The sequence below is a fragment of the Brachypodium distachyon genome, chromosome 2 (genome assembly GCF_000005505.3).
Source record: "Brachypodium distachyon strain Bd21 chromosome 2, Brachypodium_distachyon_v3.0, whole genome shotgun sequence".
NCBI classification, from domain to species: Eukaryota; Viridiplantae; Streptophyta; class Magnoliopsida; order Poales; family Poaceae; genus Brachypodium; species Brachypodium distachyon.
Window position 1 is genome coordinate 48,359,939 of NC_016132.3, and position 19,254 is coordinate 48,379,192.

Genomic DNA, 19,254 nt, shown 5'->3' on the forward strand with positions numbered 1-19,254 from the left:
GGATGGACAAGTCTCTTCAGATCTGGGGGAATCAGTTCGCCACTTACTTCCTGGACATGGAACAGTAGTTTACCAAGGTCTAAACATTGGGCACTGCACCTTGCATCTATAATAAACAAGATTGAGTATAATAAGATGAGGAGCCATGTTACCAAGGCGATTAAGATAACCAGAGAGTGAGAGAGAGGACAAAAACTGGTTAAGGGAACCTTTGACCAACTAAAGGCTAAGCTAAGCTCACTTATTGATGATTTGAAGACAAAGCAAGCCCCAGAAAATTAAAGAAAGGTGCTTGTGCTGCGTGAGTGCGCCTTCTTCTGTGTATGTGTGTGCGCGCTTGACCCCACACACACAGAGGCAAGGCCATGCGCCAACGCACATGGAAACAGGAGCTGCTGTGTCAGCCTCTTGACTGTCCATTGGCTGGTCTTTTGCTGTTCATCTTGGCCTCCGTCCGTCCTCCTGCCACCCCTCCTCCCAGTCCCATGGTTCTTCTCAGATTAGATGTCTCAGGGTTTCTACCATGCATCTGCAATAGTACCACGTTAACATATTCGATGAACTGATAATTTGCACCGATGAAAAATCAGCATTTATATATGTACAAACACAGCTCTTACTCATTGCTAAACAACAAGAAGAGTAAATTTGACAAGGAGCAACTGAAGTGGAATTTGCACCGATGAAAAATCACCATTTATATATGTACATACACAGCTCTTACTCAAGTGCGACGTGGAAAGAAACAAGAAGACGAAGAAAGCTGGGAAATAAAGTGAAGTGAGCTACTCCTATAGTTACATGACAACTTCTTACCAAAGCTACAAGAGAAAAATTCTTTATCTTGTACCATCAGAAGCAAATGCTAAGCTTGCGTGGAACTTCAAAATGGCATCTCATCTGAAAGACTGATTTCTATCGGCATTTCACCGCAAGACCAGACGTGTTGCTGCCGGTCACGGCGGGTTCTTTCGTGCATGAGTGTCGTTCCTGGTTTTCATCTAATCCTTCTCTTCCTTGGCTTCCTTGAGGGTCATGTCCACAACTCCAAAACCTACATCGTCGCTTAAGCCCGTGGCCACTGATGAGGTCTTTGAGTCCACCGTTGATCCGGCCTGGATCTCCTTGAACATAGTCATGACCTTAAGCATTGTCGGACGCCTAGTCGGCCTATCTTCCAAGCATGCACAGGCGATCTTCAAATGCTCCAGCAACTCAAGCTCCAGTGAAGGATCATCCTTCAGCAGCTCTGGATCAAACACATCGATGATCTTCAATTTCGCATGCAGCTTGACCCATCCTACAAGATTATTGTCTTCACCAAAATCTGCTGAATCTGTTGGAGGTTTCCCAGTGAGCAGCTCCAGCAATACAACGCCATAACTATACACATCACCCTTTGTTGTGCATCGGAAGCTCTGGTAGTACTCAGGTGGCACATACCCCGGCGTGCCGGCAAGAGTGGACACGCTCAGGTGTGTGTCCACCACACTCATCATCCTCGCCATACCAAAATCAGAGACCCTTGCTTCCAAATTCTCATCAACAAGCACATTGCTTGACTTCATGTCTCGGTGGATGATGTGTGGGATGCAGTTGTGGTGGAGAAATGCCAATCCTCGTGCTGCCCCAATCGCAATCTTCCGCCTTGCTGGCCAGTTCAGTTTTACCCCGATCTTTTTCCGGTCGTGCAGCACATCCTCCAAGCTGCCAAATTGCATGTAATCATACATCAACAGCCGCTCCTCACCGATCTTGCAGTAGCCGAGGAGCGGAACAAGGTTGCGGTGTTTGATCTTCCCAATGGTCTCCATTTCAGCTGTGAACTCCCGGTCACCCTGGCCACTCACATGTATTAGCTTCTTGATTGCGACAATCCTCCCATCCTTGAGCTGTGCCTTGTAGACATCGCCAAACCCACCAGACCCAATCAGGCTATCATTGTGGAATCCATTTGTGGCCTCAACAAGATCACCCAAGGTGAGCTTCTGCAGTGGCTTCTCAAACGCAGCAAGGTTGATGCTGAGGGCATTTGTACCAGAGAGTCTCCAATTGGAATTCATAGTGCCAGAATGTGACCGGCTATCAATGTAAATATCATGGGAGGTACTTGCCTCTTCATTCTTCTGCCTCCGCTTCTTGCTCTCAATGGCTATGATGACCAACCCAAATATACAGAACAGTGAGAACAAGAGTCCCATAGCGACACTCCCGGCAAGGGATGCCTGCCTCCGGTGAGATTGGTGGCCGTCGGAAGCACTTTGCCCAGCATGTGCCTGGCACGGCGGCAGTGGAAATCCACACAGACCAGAGTTATTCTCGTATTGGCTCTTCGGGAAGGTTGCAAGGGAGCCGAGCTCTGGAATTGTCCCATTCAGCTGATTACTCGACAGATTGATCTCTGACAAGGAGAGTGTCGAGAAAGAGCTGGGTATCGGCCCTTCCAACCGGTTGTACGAAAGGTCGAGTACTGCGAGCTTCTTGGCACCAGCTAGCTCCAGTGGGATAGGGCCAGAAAGAAGGTTGTGCCCAAGATTCATAATCATGAGGTAGAACATGTTACCAAGCTCCTTGGGTATCTCCGAGTCAAGCTGATTAAATGACAAATCCAGAAATATCATGGAACCATTCTTGTTGAAGGTATACTCTGTGCTACCCATGTACACCCTTGTGAAGTTGCACAGCTTCTTGCTCGGCATCCGACTAAGGTCCTCAGATCTGATGCTTGAGAACTCCAGCAAGCTCCCCTTCCCACGACACTGGCTGCTCAGCTCATCGTTGCGAAGATACACATAGGGCCGCCCAATAATGAGCCCAACAGACATCTTCCCAGACTGCTCCGCCAGTTCCGGCGGAATTGACCCATTGAGTTGGTTGTTGTTGAGGTCCAACCATACCAAGCTCTTGCAGTCACCAAGCTCTGGTGGTACACGTCCAGAGAAGGAATTGTTGCTCAGCTTCAAGATTGCCAAGTTGCTGAGCTTCCCAAGCCAAGACGGGATCGGACCAGACAGCCGGTTGCTCGCCAAGGATATCCAGTTCAGCTGGGTGCACTTGGCCAAGTCCGGCGGGATACTGCCGGAGAGCCCGTTGTAGTCAAGGATGAGATGCTCGAGCCCTCGAATGCGTGAAAGGGACGCCGGTATCTCACCCTCCAACGAGTTCTGCCACATGATAAGATCCTGGAGGTGGGCAAGCTCCCCGAGGGACTCAGGGATGGACCCGTTGATGTAGTTGAGACTGAGGTCGAGGGAGACGAGGTTGCTGCAGTTGGAGATGGCTTCCGGGATGCCGCCATCGAGGAAGTTGTTCTGAAGGTACAGGACGCGGAGACTGGAGTTGGGATCTTGGCAGATGGAGGAAGGGATGGTGCCGGTGAAGGTGTTGGAGCTGAGGTCGAGCACCTCGAGCTCCGGCAGCGCAGCGAGGGAGTCGGGGATGGAGCCGGTGAAGTGGTTGAAAGAGAGGGAGAGCGACTTGAGCTGCTGTAGCCCGGTGAAAGCGTCGGCTGGGACCTCGCCGGAGAAGTTGTTGTTGGACAGGTTAAGGGCGGTGAGCGACGCGAGGCCGGCGATGTTGGGCGGGAACGCGCCAGCGAGATGGTTGCTGGAGAGGTTGAGCGCTCTCAGGCTGCGGCAGCCGGAGAGCGCCTCCCTGGCGACATCGCCGTCGATGAGGTTGCCGGACAGGTCCAGGTACTGGAGCCCCGAGCAGTTGGTGAAGTCCGGGAGCTCGCCGGAGATCCTGTTCCAGGCGAGGTCCAGCCACCGGACTGAGCCGACGCCGGCACCCACCATCCAACGAAGCTCGGCATCGCCGGTGATCTTGTTATTGGACAAATCAAGGACGTCCAGGGCCGCAAAGCCCGCACCGCCACCGCCACCGGCCTTCGCCGCACCAACCGCGCCGCCGGAGAGATTCAACTTCTTCAGCCCGGCGCACGAGTCGGCGAGCGCCGCCACGTCGGCGACGGAGCCGCGCAGCGCGGCATTTCCGGACAGGTCGAGCGCCTCCAGCTTGCCCCCGCACCTCGCGCCGCCCGCCGCCGCGAGCGCTCCGCTGACGTTGGCGCCGCGGAGGCTGAGCGCCTCGACCCCGCTGAGCTGCAGCAGGGTGGCCGCGACGGCGCGGAAGTCGGCATTGAGCGGCACGCCGGCGAGCGACAGCGACGTGAGCCTCCCGGCCCTGCACGCCGCGCCGGGGAACCTGCAGGCACCGTCGGCCGCCTTCCACCCGGAGAGCGACGCCTGGTTCGGCACGGCCGCCCTGAACTCCTCCAGCAGCTGCGCGTCGTCGGCGGCCGCCGCGACCGCCACCGCCACCGCGGCGACAAACAGTGCCGCCGCTATCGCCACCCGCAAGGAATCCATGTACGACGAGCAGCTACCTTGAGACCATATGAGAACCGGTCTGCAGAAGTGGGAGCAGAGAGAGAGAAGGGGGGGAGAGAGAGAGAGAGAGAGGAGTGGGAAGTGAGAAGGAGGAGAGGAGATGGTGTGTGGGGGAGGGAGGGAGAGAGAGAGAAGGGAGAAGAAGCGAGAGAAGGGGGAGCAAATTAACAGCTGTAGGTAAGGAGGGGAGTGGTGGTGGGGTCACATGGCATGTGCCCTACCCCCCCTCATCCGCGAATCGTAGTCCGCGGTGCGGTTAAGCTTCCTTAACCACGGTGCTTATGCTTATGCTTATCCTTTACTTACGTCGAGGCTTAAGCCCGATCCGATCGGACGGCTCCCATCGGGGAGGGACAGGCACTGCTCTGCTCGAGGCGCGGTCACGTGCCGTCGGACCAGGCAGGGGCCTCGTTAACCCGCGAGAGCGCTCTTGAAATGACCGCTTTGGGCTCCGGTGATTTTCCCTTCTTCTCCCCGTCCCCGTGGGGTGGTGACGAAGAGAGGCTGGGGCGGGTCGCGGTCCGACCCGAGCGTGCGGAATCCTGGCGGGCGCGTTTGCTTCGCGAAGGGTTTTTGTCTTTAATTCCGAAGTGGGCTGGTAGATCCGATCCGGCCGCAGCGTGCGGTGGTGGAGGCTGCGGCGTACTGGTACGACTGCCTTTTCCACAGCCTCTCTCCGCGGACCAGAATGCCCTTTCGCCTATGTTGTCTGTCTTTTGAGCCCTGGCAGGGTAAAGTCGATCGCCGATCAGAGCACTCAGTTAAACCCTACGGGGCGTGGTGAAGTCATCACGCACGGCACAGATCTCGCAGGACAATTTTCTCTGTTTATTTTTTTCTGCCTCTTGTGTTGTGCCGTGCGCGTGTACGGTGAAATGCCTGGTTCTGATTTGATCCGGTGTGTTATCTAACGGTACCCGCGTAAAATATAGTTTCGGTTCGTCCAATAATGCAATTTGCCGGCGTTCAGAATTTCTACTCCTGCCACTCTTGAACATGCAAATGGTAAGAGCGTCTTTTTTTGTGTGATTCGCCATGCAATCTTGCAAACAACGTGTAAGAAATGGAGCACGGAGTACTATATATCCAACAGCATTTATAGTGGTCGAGCGTTACATATACTACCTCGATCCGTCTCATGCTAAGTGACGAAATATTACATGTATAGACGATTTTTGAGTATAGATACATCAATATTTGGACAAATTTGAGTCACTTAATATGAGACAGAGGGAGTATAGATGGTATATAGATAAACATGTTTGCGAAGAAGTATCGAATGAGAGGAACCGAAGAAAATCATCTCACCTGAGGTGAACATTATCTTGAGGAAGGACCTAAACATGTACGAGTTCAACAAAAATCACCACATGAATAATAGTTTTCTCTCAAGGGTCTATCCAATCTCAAATCCACTTTGATTCACATCATTAGAAAAATAGATAAATACACAACTAGTACATAAACTCACTTTTTCAGAAACTCACGATATCATGTCCATTTCAATACTAAAGGGTTGTTGTTAATTACACTAAAGTTTGTTTGCTTGAATACCGAAAAAAAGGAATTTTAAAAGAGGTTTGAGTGTCTGGAAAAAATTTCAGTGAAACATAGTGCAAAGAAATCATTAGAGAAAAAAATAACATCAGATTCAATATTACAAATCAAAACGACTCACATAAGAAAAATATAAGAATTCCAATTCTCCAAAAAAACTTTTGAATCAAAGAGGCCCTCTCACTGGGGTCAGATGGCGTCAATGGCATAGTAACTGACTCACTCGACCTAAGGTGGTGGACAAGATAAAGATATTTCTCTCTGTTTATTTTTTAGTTGCACACATATAGTCTTTTAATTTTTTCCTAGAGTACTTGTACATTTAAATTTTCAAAACCTTGTTAGCCATTATAGTCTTACTTTTTCTAAGGAAATAGTTTAATTGGTCCCATTCTACCATCGTATTAGGTGAGGGGACCCCCTGAGTAAAGATCGGAGGGAGTTTGAATATGTGGTGCAAGTAATTACATGAAAAATATGAAAAGAAAGACCAGTTAGCATCTAATCCTTTCGGCTTATTTTGTTTGAAGAAGGCTACATATATGGATAAGAGAAATACTCCCTCCGTCCCGAAATAAGTGACGTGAATTTGTATAGAATCTTATACAAATGTACGTCACTTATTTTGGGACGGAGGGAGTAGGAGAGAGTATGATATAGGAAACATTTACATGCTTGCGAAGAATGTATATGTTTAATTTTTTTGTCAAAAAACAGATATCTGAAAAATTCACTACACCAACAATATGCTTGGGTGTGGCGGTGGAGTTGTTTGTGCATGACTCCATCTATCAGGATTAGAATCCTGATGCTTACAATTATGCTGTAGGGGTTTCTCTTACAGTTTTTTCATAAAAAAACAATATGCTTGGATACCTGGAAAAAAAACAATATGCTTGCGAGAACACATGTAACTTGGCATTGGGCCGAAAGATTTCATAAGATCGACGACAACCAACTTTGTATGTACATTGTGCAAAACTGATTTCTTCCGTGAAAATGTGATGCAAACCCATGGGCCATGGGAGTAATAATTTCCATTTCAATCGTCGAATAAAAACAGTGACCGGAGTACCGGGCGATCTATTAACATTCATGTTCGTCGGTGTACTTCCAAAAAGAAATAAAAATAATTGCTTGGAAAAGTAGCAATTTATTAATTGTGGTGCGCTATTTCTTAAAGATAGGACAGCATAAATTAGGCTTTGTTCTTTTGACAACTAACTCTTCCTTTGGACTCGATTGTCCACGAGGAAGAAAAACGGTTTGCAGAATGCAAAATGCATGCAAAAATACCGCACGTCCAACACCGCTGTGCTGACGATCTACCTGTACTCCTGCTACTTGCTATGAAAGACCAAACAAACAGACGCAAAGCTCAAAAGATTCAGTCAAACAGGGAACGGGAAAGCGGCTTTATTAGTAGTGGCGCGATGATGAGGTTACGGCCACACCCGTGCGCCTCGTCGTGTCGCATATCCAATCCGAGCGATGAAGTGGAGCGCATACCCCCCCCCCCCCCCCCCCCCGTGTGGGTGGGGCGTCCCTCACCCTCGTGACCCCACCATCCACGCGAAATGCCAGGCCCGGCCAGTCCATCTCTCTCACTGACGTGCGTGCCCCCCGAACTCGTCAGGCCCACCTTCCAGTGAAACGCGCGTGGCCGTGGAAGACTGATTGGACAAGTCACTGGAAAAAATGTTTTCGGGGGAACAGGGGCCCGCATCATGACACCCAGCACGTGCGCCTGTCCCAGGACCACTGGCGAGAAGCACCTGTGGCCGTCTGATGCAGATTCCGGACGATCTCGTCCGCCCGCACGGTGCCACAGATGGGGCCCACGCGTCTGTGGCCGAGCACAGTCGCTGGGTCGGTACCCGGGTACGCGCAATCTGCCGTTAGATCTCTCCGCGCTGCTGGCCTTTCCTTGATGGGGAAAATGGTTACATTACACGGTGTTGTTCCATGCGTAGTGACCGGTGACCACTGACCAGTCACGGCATTTGTTGTTTCTTTGACCTGATCGACACAAACACAAAGCAAGCCCGATTTGATGGCCTCCAGCACAACGCCGTACTTTCCTGCGGGTGGATTTGATGCATGGAACAAGCATCCAAATATAGCCCATCTCGCTGGGAAAGGATGTTTGATTGCCTATAATTTTCCAAATTTTTTGCGAGAACATGGCAAGTGATTAGGGGCAGTACTATTTAGGTTCTACCTTAGGACTATCGAGTTTGTCCGCACCCGTATGAATCTGTACATCTATAAACATGTCAAATTTCACACGATTCAATAACCACATACACGGCTCTCATACTTCATCCATGTTTTTCCATCACAATACTTTCAATTTGCGCAACCCTACTCCCTCTTTTTGCACATGTATCTTCGTAAGTAAAAAAAAATTCAAGTTCGACCATGTTTTTTGATATCACAAAAAAGAGCCTAGTCTATGGCAGTTGAACGGGTGTTCCCATGCGGTCGATCAGACAACACCCCACGAGCATTTCGTCCGAATGGGGCCTTTTCTTCCTTCTTGACCAATATTTTCTGCTAATTTTGGACAGCTTCAAAAAATTTTAACGAGTTCACTTTCATTTTTTCTTAAGGATTTCCATTTTTAAATAATTTTTTTCAAAACAAATCCAAACAAGTTTCAAATTTATGCCATCATGTGTTGATTTGTATTTATTTCTTTACTACTACTAATTTGCAGTTTGGTACGTTGGTAGGTTGGTCCGTCCGACCAACGTCCCTCCCCTCCACGCGATCGCTCTAAATTACGTCCATTGCCACCGCCAAGTCGCGGAACACCGCTCGTCATCCGAAAGGACCGAAACGCTTCTCTCTGTCTTCTCCGCCCCCAGTAAACTGGGCTTTCCTTGCGCTGCCGCCGACCAGAGCTTCCACCGCCCGTCCCCCATGGCCTGGCGTTCTGCACGTCGACGGCCGCGACGACACATCCTGCAGGTGAGCTCTCCCTCTCCCACCCATGGCGCTCTCTCCCTGATCCGCATCCCAACCTTGCAAATGGCGGAACCCTAACAAACCTCTCCCGATCTCGCGGACACGCCGCAACAGTACCATCCGCATCCTCCAGGTCGCGCCCAAAAGCATCCGCCGGCTCCCGCCGCTGCCACAGCAGCAGCCGCTGCATATACTCCCGCCTCGCCGCCGTCTCGCGGTGCCCAACCGCCGCTTCTTCTGGGCCGCGCATCTGCCCGCCGGGACCTCAACCATCTAAGATGGTTCGGCCGCCGGTGCACCCATCCACCTCAGATGAAGCCGCCATCAAACTTCGACAGGGGTGCAGCAGTCGTTGCTCTCGCGACCATCGCTGAGGGAGTGGCCAATGATCCCTAGCACCTCTACAAGCCCACAAACACACACAGGCAATCCACAAGCCCCACCTCGACAGCCAAGGTTTGTTAATTTGATTTGGCTTGCTTCCTCTCATTACTGATGGCTCTTGATAGAACAAAAATAATTGATTCATATAAGCATTCTTTTTTTTCTGCGGGAGATTCGTGCAAGCATTCAATTGGTCAATATTAAGTTACAAAAATCGCAACTATTGCCCTTAATACCTGCAGATTGTTTTGCTTGTTAATGTGATTGATACTTTGTGAAGGAAAAGAAGAAAGAATTCACAATCTACTGTATGATGCAGCAGACCTTGTCCTCCAGCAGTCGACAAAAATTAAAGGTCTTAAAAGTGATATCTTAGACATAAGCCCTTTGAGTATGCTTGATTGGGAAATAATATAGTTTTACTCCGATATCAGTTCACGCAGCATGGTTGTGACTTTCTTGATAATTTATTTCAATGGTCAGAGTGAAGATGAACAAGATGTTGCAGTTACTTCTCTGATCTTCACTGTAAAACGTATGTGACCTCTTCATGTTTACTGTCATATCCTGGCTTGTAAGTTTCAGTCTGAAAGTTGCTCTTGATTTGTTTCAGGATACAAACTCTAGAATGGATACAACATCCCGGTCAGTGTTTAAAACTCGTAATTTCATATCCATTTTAAATTCTCAATAGTCAATAGAACTGTTGTTTACTACTTTACAATTTTCTGTTTACCAATATCATTACGTACATTAGGGACATCCGAACATTTAGCTGATTGATGAGGTTTTGTGAGACCAGCTAGATGTACAAACTGTTTTGATGCTAAAAGAATCGGGACAGAATTCTTTTGTACGTACTTGCCACTGGCCAACTGCAAAGTTGCCCAAATTTGTATCAGCCAATGACAAAGGGTATAATTCTTTGCTGGCACAGGCCACAGGATAGTGTTGGGTCTTTGTAAGCCTGTGGTGGCACTCGGACAACAGTCATCTCCAATTGGATAAAACTGGAGATATGAAAATGATTTTGATGCCCTTACTAGCTACAGTATGTAGAAGTTACGATGTTTTGTGATGATCTTCTGGAAAACTTTAACTTCCCAAACTCCTATGTTCGAGATGCATTCTCGAGCTGGATTGGAGCATCAACGCCATTTTCCTGTCTGCACTACAGTTATTGCTATTTGATTGCCATCAACGCCATGTATTTCTTATTTGCTTTGCCAAGGCTGTCAAGGTTTGTTATCATTGTCAAAACAATGGCGGTCAAGTCGACACTGAACCGGTTGCGACGGCCAACACCTCCGCCCACCGCTCCCCAAACTTCCCCTTGGAGGCCGCCACAAGCCCTTAGATAGGAGGTTCAATTCTTAAATTTGGTGAATCCCTAAATCCTCAGAGCTGGAAATAGATTTCGATTTGGTATGTATCATCATTGTCCTTAGTTTCCTCTTTTCTGAATTTTCACGCAAAAAAACGGGCGCAATAATGTTGTAGAGACACTAGAGGTTACATTATTATTATCCCAACTGACATTTACTTGCGTCCGCGGTCGACCCCGCGCGCGCCGTTGCCCTCTAGCCGCAGTCCGCCGCCGACCCCGCGCCCTCCAGCCGCACTCCTGACGCGATCCCCAGGCGGACTCCATCCCCCGGTCACCGCGACGCAATCCCCATGCCTAATCATGTTTCGTTTTATAATCGTTTTGCCTGTTGCTTTATGCCCTTTTGTTTTCAGGGTGCGGTTCAGTGATGAATTCATTAGAACCTGTACAAGAAGAAGGTCATCGATCTAAGCCTAATGTGTTGGAGACAAGCATGGTTGGATTCTTCGAGTTGAAGATTGGCTTTTGCTTTGCTTCGGGTAATTGGATGGTCCACCGCCGCCCAACCGATCATCTCTGCGGACCAGCTATCGTTAATTCATTAATTGAACCTATGAAATTAAAAAATTCATGCTGTAGGGTGATACCAGTGAATCGTAGAGGTAGAGTTCTTCCATCCAAATCCTTCCGATGACAATTGGATTAATGTCTTATCTCCCGTCAATTAGGAAAATGTATATGTATATTAACTTCAGTTTTGAAACTCTATATTGTGTGGATTTCCTATGATATCTGGGATATGTGGCTAGCCAGAAGGTAGTTTTTTGAGTGAAATACACCACTATGAAATCAAAAGAAAAAATCTCACTGTGGATTCATTTGAAATCTCATTCTCAAGTTTGCATAATGAAATTATCATGGCGGTGAATTGTTTTGGAAGACAAAAACAATTTTTAGAAGGTAGAGAATCTTTTTATAATTGCTTGTAGTGAGATCAATTATCTTGGTAGTTTTATACCAAATAATATTTGATTTATTTATTTTGAGTGACACAGGATTACGATGCATGCAAGCTTATCCAATATACCATTTGTTGTTTGCCATGGAAGCTTTAATTTGTTTACCAGCCATATATGTTCTCAGAGTATTTGACGGCGGTCTTGATTTGTGTGGTTGGAGCTATGATACACCTAGACGTCCTCTGTTTCGGACTCTTACCTTTGTTATGTACACTGTTCCATGTTAGTAGTTCCATGCTAGATTAATTACTAGCATGATATAATGCTAGATAGTGTTTGATTATGGGCAAATATGGAGAAGATTCCCGCAAGTGTTGTTTACACTACAACTTATGACAATATTCCATTACAAAAATTGTGTTTTTGTACTATTTCTAGTTTGTACTTCTGATGTATTCCTTTGAAGTGTTTGGGATACAGATAAATGACGTGGTAGAGAGAGCTACCACTTCTATATTACCATGGTGAGAACTGAGAGGTTGCTTCCGTGTTGTAGTGTCAGTTATAGGCGCTGCAACAAAAGAAAGATTTGAAGAAATAATGCAAGTATTAAGGAATTCAAAATTAGGATTCAGTATTTTCAAAAAATAAGCTTCAGTTGTTCTAATTGAAAATTTGCACATACGGGCGATTGAAATAGATGGGGATGGGGACGGGTCAGTGAGTGTTAATATGGCATCTAGGGAAACAAATTGAAGTAACTTGTACTGAGATAGTACTCTAATTTTTAATTTGATATTGTAGACACTATTACAATTTTTACTTCTGTACCTATTAAGGTGTGACTTGTGAGCTCGTAACTTTACTCAATGAGATCAAAGTGTGTAATATTTTATCAAATGCATGGGTATGTGTCCTATGAGTTTCACACGATCTGTAGTACTTTGTATCGTAATGTCTGTACATAAATTTTCACAAGTTCCGTCTCATGATTTGTCCATCGATTTCATGAAATCTTTCTTTTTCATCTAAGCTAGGTAACTCGTTTCTTTTTTGAAATTTTGGCCAGATTTTTTACCATTCAGGTCGGAGTATGTTGTCAGAAGTGAGGTGGACGCAGGGGGAATTATGCTTCAAGCGAAGTTGATGAACATTATTGACAATGTAGAATGTCGGTGACAAATTTCATTAATATGACTTCATAGTAGGTGTAATGTTCCGTAGCAATGCACGGGCACCTAACTAGTACTTAATTATTCGGATGTTTCTTGGTATGCAACATCTATACGGGGAAATAGTTAAATGTATAATCTTGGTACAAAAGACTTAGACATGATGTCTATACTCCCTCCGACTCATATTATTTGTCTCAAATTTGTCCAAATATGATGTATCCATGTTTAAAAAGCATCTAGATGCATGTAATATTTCGACAAGTAATATGGATCGGAGAAAGTATTATTTTTTGACAACTTTAATATCATAAAGAATAATCACTAGGGGTGCAAGCACGATTCCCCGTATGACCCATTTCTAAGTCACCCAAATCTCCTGTTCAGCTAAATTTAAACAGATGATTCAAAAAATTGAATTAGAGTGGGCCATTTAGATCTCACTAGTCACTTGTATCCCTAAGAATCAATACCTGAATGGAGACAAAATTAAATTAGAGTACTGTACTAGTATTGCTCTACTTGATCGAAAATAAAATCGCGCGCATGGCTACCTCTCTACTCTGCGGCTCTACACGAGTACGCTAAAAAACGGTCGCAGCAGGTGATCAAAAGCTGGTGTTTGGGAGCAGATCGAGCTGCAGCCTGCGGGGCTGCGCGCACGTGAGAGCTGGATATAACGAACGGGACGGGCAATTACCACCGTATGCAAGCGCAACCGTGGGGCTCCCCCGTTGCACTTTGAACGCTATGATGGCGAGGTCGACTGGTGGGCGGCTGCTTCGCATTCGATCGTCGCGTGACCACCGTGCGCGAGATGCTACCACACTTACTAGAAGTAGCAGCGACTGTCGTCTCGGACTGCGTTTTGTTCTCCTGGTTGCACCGCCTGTTGGCCTGATCTTATCGTTATCTTCCCGATATCTCCGGACAGAGCAGGGGAGGCACGGATGTGTGAGATGGCCCAGTAGTGGTGTATTGGGCTTGTGGCCTGTGGGTGTCGGTCTGTAACGAAGAGTTGGCTTGATCGGCAATAGCAATAGCAAAGCATTCGGCTCGGCGGGTCAGTCTATTATTATCCATTTGAATGGCCCATGGGTCCTTTGTGTCTCGCCGCTGTTCCTTTCTTCTTATTTTTCGGTGTGCTGTTCCCCTTTTCATTTCTGTGCTAGATAATTAAAATTTGCATGCCTATCATTTTGGACGACATCACAACATATACATATGGCATACACATCAGACGAATTTTCGGCATGCGCCAGTAGTTAAAGCAGCTAGCTTTCCGGCCGGCCGGGGCAGCATGCAATCGTTGAAGAAATCAAGGCCGGTCGGTGGCCGATCCTGGCAGACTTTCCTCAACGCTCCATCTGACCGTTCATCTGCCAGCCGCGGAAATTCGAGCGGCCGGTACCCGTACACGTGGTAGGAAAGTAGACTGAACAAGGTAAAGTCAGAAGCGGCTGGCCGCCAGCAGTCAAGTCTGATCAGCGTCTCAGCGTAATATATTACTACTCCAGAAACAAAATCAAGGCTAACGTGCAAGTCATATGGAGGCGACACAACGACAGAGGCTCTAGCTTTATAAACCAACACGGCATCACGCAGTTGGGTCATCGCAGACTGCAACGTCAAGGGGGAACGCGGCAAACCGGCGGTAATCCATGAGGACACAAGCTCTGGTGCTCGCCTACTTGCTGGCCGCCGCGCTGCTGCACTCGCTGCCGCGCCAAAGCGCCGCGGCCTCTCCCGTGTCGACCGCCGGCAAGCTCGTCGTGGGTGGTTAGTATCTGCTCATGAGTACGAGATGGCCACTCAGTCTGAGTACCATTGTGCCGCAGTCGTCCGATCGATTACAGTACAGTAATATTTTACACGTGCTTTGGGGTGTCTTTGTTTTTGCAGGGACAGAGTTACGCCTCCCCATGATAGAGAAATTCAGTCGTTCCATGACGGCGAATCAGTCGACAGTGCAGCAACTTTTTCTTCAGACGTCGAGCGATGATGGAATTGGGCACTGCCGCCACCCGAACTGGTTCTCCTTGCTCCTGGAAATGACTTCACCATTTGCCCGAGACCATCCGTTCGTCGACCAAGAGATAGGGCTCGATCACTTGCTCGTGCTCACGGCGGCATTCGTCGTATACCTTTTCCGCTGATTTCGAGGCTGTTCCAGATATTCCACAGACTGATTTCATTATATAGATCTCAATTTATATTGAGCGAACGTTTGTGTGTGTATTCTTTGAGGTTTTGCGCAAGCTGCCTGTAGAATTAATCATGAATTGTGTTGGCAGTTTTCCCCTTTGTAGGGCAAGTAGTCTCGGGGCGCCCCGCGCTCGTAGTCTTGTGGTGTATTCTACTATTCTTACAAACGAAGTTGCTGAAATAGTGCCGCTAATGTCTATGCCATGATCGATTTAATTTGTTGAGTTGCAGTCTTTGTTTCGCTCTTTTATTTGCCTGCAAGTTTTGCCATGTATACTACTAGTTGCACTTGGATGGCTGAAAGTTATGTCAAATTATTTTGAAAACATTTACGCATGTAAATATTCGAGTATCCTACATGCTTGTAAGATTTGGTGATAAAAAGGGCGAAATGCTAACAGGTGCACGTTAGCCCAAAGGAATCAGAGTAACCACTCCCACTTTTCTGGGTTTCCCTGTACCCAAGTCTCCTTACTTTTACAGTTTTACTTAGAGATTTGCTCAACTGTTGTCGGATTTGGTTTGTACTTTAAGATTCAGAACGAAACGATATAAAGAGTGAAGTGAGGATGACGTCTAGATACTAATCATAAGGTTTTGAAACATCGATTGAGATTTAAGGCTTTTGCTTAAAAGTCATGAGATAAAGCCACTTTGTTTGCTACTTTTTTATTTCCAGGAGTTTTCACCATCTCATTTAGTGGCCATCGCTTTCATGTCAAATCAAGGGTGTGTTTGGTTTGGTGTCAAGATGTGTCGTGCTAAATTTGTGCTCATTGACCAAAATTTAAAACTACTCCTATTTGGCAAGCCAATCTTGTTTACGAAATTGAACTTTGGCCCAAGTTTGGCCAACTCAAAGGCAACCAAAAGTTACAACCAATTACTTAACTTGTTATTTTTTATTTTTATAAAAGACACCCAAGGACGCCGACTTGTCAAATTTTGACAGGGCAAGCATGGGCAAGTCAGCGATGTACCGATGCCGATTCAATTCCATCCGTGCTCTTTTTTTTTGACAGCCAAAGTTCCTCTTTATTAAGTAACTGAAAGGAGAGAAATATCATCAACTAGAAGAGGAACAATGCTAGGGGGAGGAGAGTCCGCCCACGAAGTAGCAGCAGAGAATCTTGCAAGCCTGGCGATTTCATCCGCGCTCTTAATCTGCAGTAATATTTTCTTTTTTTGGGAAAACGTTTCTTGGTGTCTAGAGGCCGTAAGCAGGCTCGAGGTGCGACAGCTATAGTGTTGGGCCTGGATTTGCAAAAGCAGCCCAACAGACACCGAACATCAACTTCTTCTATTCACTTGTATTTTCTTTCCATATCCTAAAACACAAACTTTCCAATTCCATCGATTTTGTTCCAATCCGGTTGAGACTTTTTTAAAAGGGAAACCCGATTCATACCTGGACCTCAATGATAATTAGGGTAGGAAGTTATTAGGAAACCAAAATAGGCATCAAAATAATTACACTACCAGCTGGTAGGAATATTTCCAGATTTCAGAACATCTACTTAGTAGCTAGGTCGACCCGGATCCTAATCGGATACCAGTAAAACCTTTCCCAATATCCTATATTACCGATTCAGTTTCCCGGTGAATCCCGGTCGCCTCCGATTAACGCCGGCTGCAGGAGAACTAGATGCCCTTGGCGTAGCAAGTAAAGCTCGGTGGACACAACACTACAAGAGGCTGTAGCATGGAAAGACGAGGCATAGGGACGACGCCAATGCTGCCGGCGGCGAGCATCGGCACCGGCGTTTCCACTTGGCATCTCCCGGAAGGACTGGGCGGTGCCTCTCCTCCGCTCCGGCCCAACGTCATCGACCCTTACGGATGGCGCTACAGGTGCCGCTCGCCTTGCCACGCACGTTAATTACGTTGTGATCCACGACCAACAGAGCTTAATTATACGATCTATCGATCTCTCAGGTGGTGGCAGAACTTCCTGGTCATGCTGGTGGCGTACACGGCGTGGGCGTCGCCGTTCGAGCTGGCCATGGAGAGGGCCTCCTCCCGGCCGCGCCTCGTGGCGGACCTAGTCGTCGACGTCTTCTTCGGCATCGACATCGCCGTGTCCTTCTTCGTCGCCTACCTCGACAAGTCCACCTTCCTCCTCGTCGACGACCGCAGCAAGATCGCCACCAGGTAAAACTCATGCACGCATTGAACTACCGGCCTAAGAGCCGGCGGCGTGCTGTTAATTTCTTTTCCGGCCTGTAGGACTTGGCAAGATAGGTAAAACGAACCATGCGTGGTTTTATAGGTACCTGACACGGCCGTGGTTCGTGATGGACGTGGCCTCGACGATTCCTGTGCAGATAATCTACCAGCTGGCGAGGGGCGGCAAAAGCAACGGGCCCTGTGGGTTCCTCATCCTTCTCCGGCTCTGGCGACTACGACGCGCCAGTAAACTCTTTGCAAGGTCCTGTACTAAATTCCAGATCTCCCATCACTTGGATTAAATTCCATGTCAAAAGGGGCCATTTAGGATTTTGTGTCAGCCTATTTTGTACGCTATAAGTCACACATCAACACATTGCAGGCTGGAGAAGGACATCAGGTTCAGCTACTTATGGACTAGGTTCGTGAAGCTCCTCTGCGTCCTAATGTTCGTGGTGCACTGCGCGGCGTGCGTGTACCTGTGGCTGGCGTTCCACTACCGGGTCCCGGAGCAGACGTGGATCGGCAGCCTCAGCCGAGACTTCAAGGAGCGCAGCGTCTGGTTCGGCTACACCTACTCGGTGTACTGGGCCATGGCCACGCTCGCCACGGTCGGCTACGGCGACCTGCACGCCGCCAACACCGGCGAGATGCTCTTCACCGTCCTCTTCATGGTCTGCAACGTCTTCCTCATGTCCTACATCATCGGCAACATGACCAACCTCACCGCCCACGGCAACACCACCACGTTTCGCATGGTACGTAACTAAGCTACCAACACCCTCCTACATTATACTCAGAATTTGGTGCAAATATGGGAGGACCGATCAGCTTTGGAAATGAACTTTGCAGAGGGACATGGTGGACCGGGTGGAGAGGTTCGGGAACGCGAACCGGCTGCCGACGAAGATACGGGAGCAGATCATGGCGAGCGTGCAGCTGAGGTTCGAGACGTCGGTGCAGCTGCAGGAGGAGGTTCTGTCGCAACTGCCAAAGGCCGTGAGGTCGGACATCGAGCAGCACCTCTTCAAGGCGGCGGTGCAGAGCTGCTACCTCTTCCGGGGGGTCTCCAACAGCCTCATCGTGGAGCTGGTGTCGGAGATGAAGGCGGAGTACTTTCCCCCCAGGATGGACATTGTCCTGGAGAACGAGATCCCGACGGACTGCTACATCATTGTATCCGGCCAAGTGGTAAATTCACTACACACCTTCAGAGTTCACGCCCTGTTTTCTGTTTGTTTTCTTCCAGTATTCGCGTCCTTTTCTGTCCGTGCTTGAAATTTCCTCCTGTTCCTTTGTATATTGCAGGAAGCTTGGACAACCGCGAAGGATGGCACAGAGAAGGCAAGCTCTCATTTTTTTTAAGGCTAACGGGACATGAGCATGACTGTCATGGTTCTGCTATTCATCTAACTGAAGTAGACTACGATTATAACCAGCTATCGTTCCTGTTTTTTCAGTTTGTCATGAAGATAGGTCCACGCGGCATGGCAGGAGAAATCGGCGTGATGTACAACATCCCTCAGCCGTTCAGCATCCGAAGCAAGACCCTCGCCCATGTTATCCGCATAAGCCGCCGCCACCTGATGAACATCGTCCGGCCCAACACTGCAGACGGGGACACTGTGTTCTCCAATTTTGTTCAGGTATGCATTCTTCAGACAATTTTCACTCCGGTCTTGTTCAGTGGAAAGTCATTTTTTACATTCTCTAAACATGGTCTTTATCTCCAGCACCTTGAATCTCTGAAGGTACAGGCAGAGGATGTAGCATTTGCCAGCTGGGATCACATTTTAAGCACAAACCCGGACCGGAACGACATAACGCTGCGTGGAGACCCCATACGAGTGGTTATCCACGAGGAAATTCCGAGCAGGAGCAGCAGGCCAGGGAAGCTCGTCTGCCTGCCCGGTTCACTGCAAGAACTGATGAGGCTTGGCGAAGAGAAATTTGGAAAGACGGCGAGATGGATCCTCACTGCCGAAGGCGCCGAGGTGGAAGACATTCGCGCGGTGAGAGACGGCGATCACCTCTTCTTCAGTTGTTAGAGGAAACTGTACTCTGTTTACGTAGTTGTGAGCTGAGTAGCAGGCGCATGCAGCTGCGCACTGATTAATTTGATC

At 48.0% G+C, this 19,254-nt stretch overlaps 3 protein-coding genes across 3 annotated transcripts; 2 read left to right on the forward strand and 1 right to left on the reverse strand.

Moving 5' to 3' along the window:
* Positions 1-647: 647 nt before the first annotated feature.
* LOC100825302 (brassinosteroid LRR receptor kinase BRI1) lies at positions 648-4,529 on the reverse strand. The gene has a single exon (XM_003569642.4). The coding sequence runs from the start codon at positions 4,368-4,370 to the stop codon at positions 1,002-1,004; it is 3,369 nt and encodes a 1,122-aa protein (XP_003569690.1). The 5' UTR covers positions 4,371-4,529; the 3' UTR covers positions 648-1,001.
* Positions 4,530-14,302: 9,773 nt separating this feature from the next.
* Positions 14,303-15,206, forward strand: LOC104582857. Its single transcript, XM_010233941.3, has 2 exons — positions 14,303-14,539; positions 14,663-15,206. Exons 1-2 carry the CDS (start codon positions 14,422-14,424, stop codon positions 14,914-14,916), a joined length of 372 nt encoding a protein of 123 aa, XP_010232243.1. The 5' UTR covers positions 14,303-14,421; the 3' UTR covers positions 14,917-15,206.
* A 1,390-nt stretch (positions 15,207-16,596) lies between these two features.
* LOC100826340 (potassium channel KAT4) lies at positions 16,597-19,218 on the forward strand. The gene is given in 8 exon segments (XM_010235199.2): positions 16,597-16,816; positions 16,901-17,137; positions 17,217-17,393; positions 17,514-17,889; positions 17,984-18,322; positions 18,440-18,475; positions 18,592-18,777; positions 18,865-19,218. Coding segments are annotated over 8 exon segments (1,815 nt in total). The 5' UTR covers positions 16,597-16,667; the 3' UTR covers positions 19,180-19,218.
* The last annotated feature ends 36 nt before the right edge of the window (positions 19,219-19,254 follow it).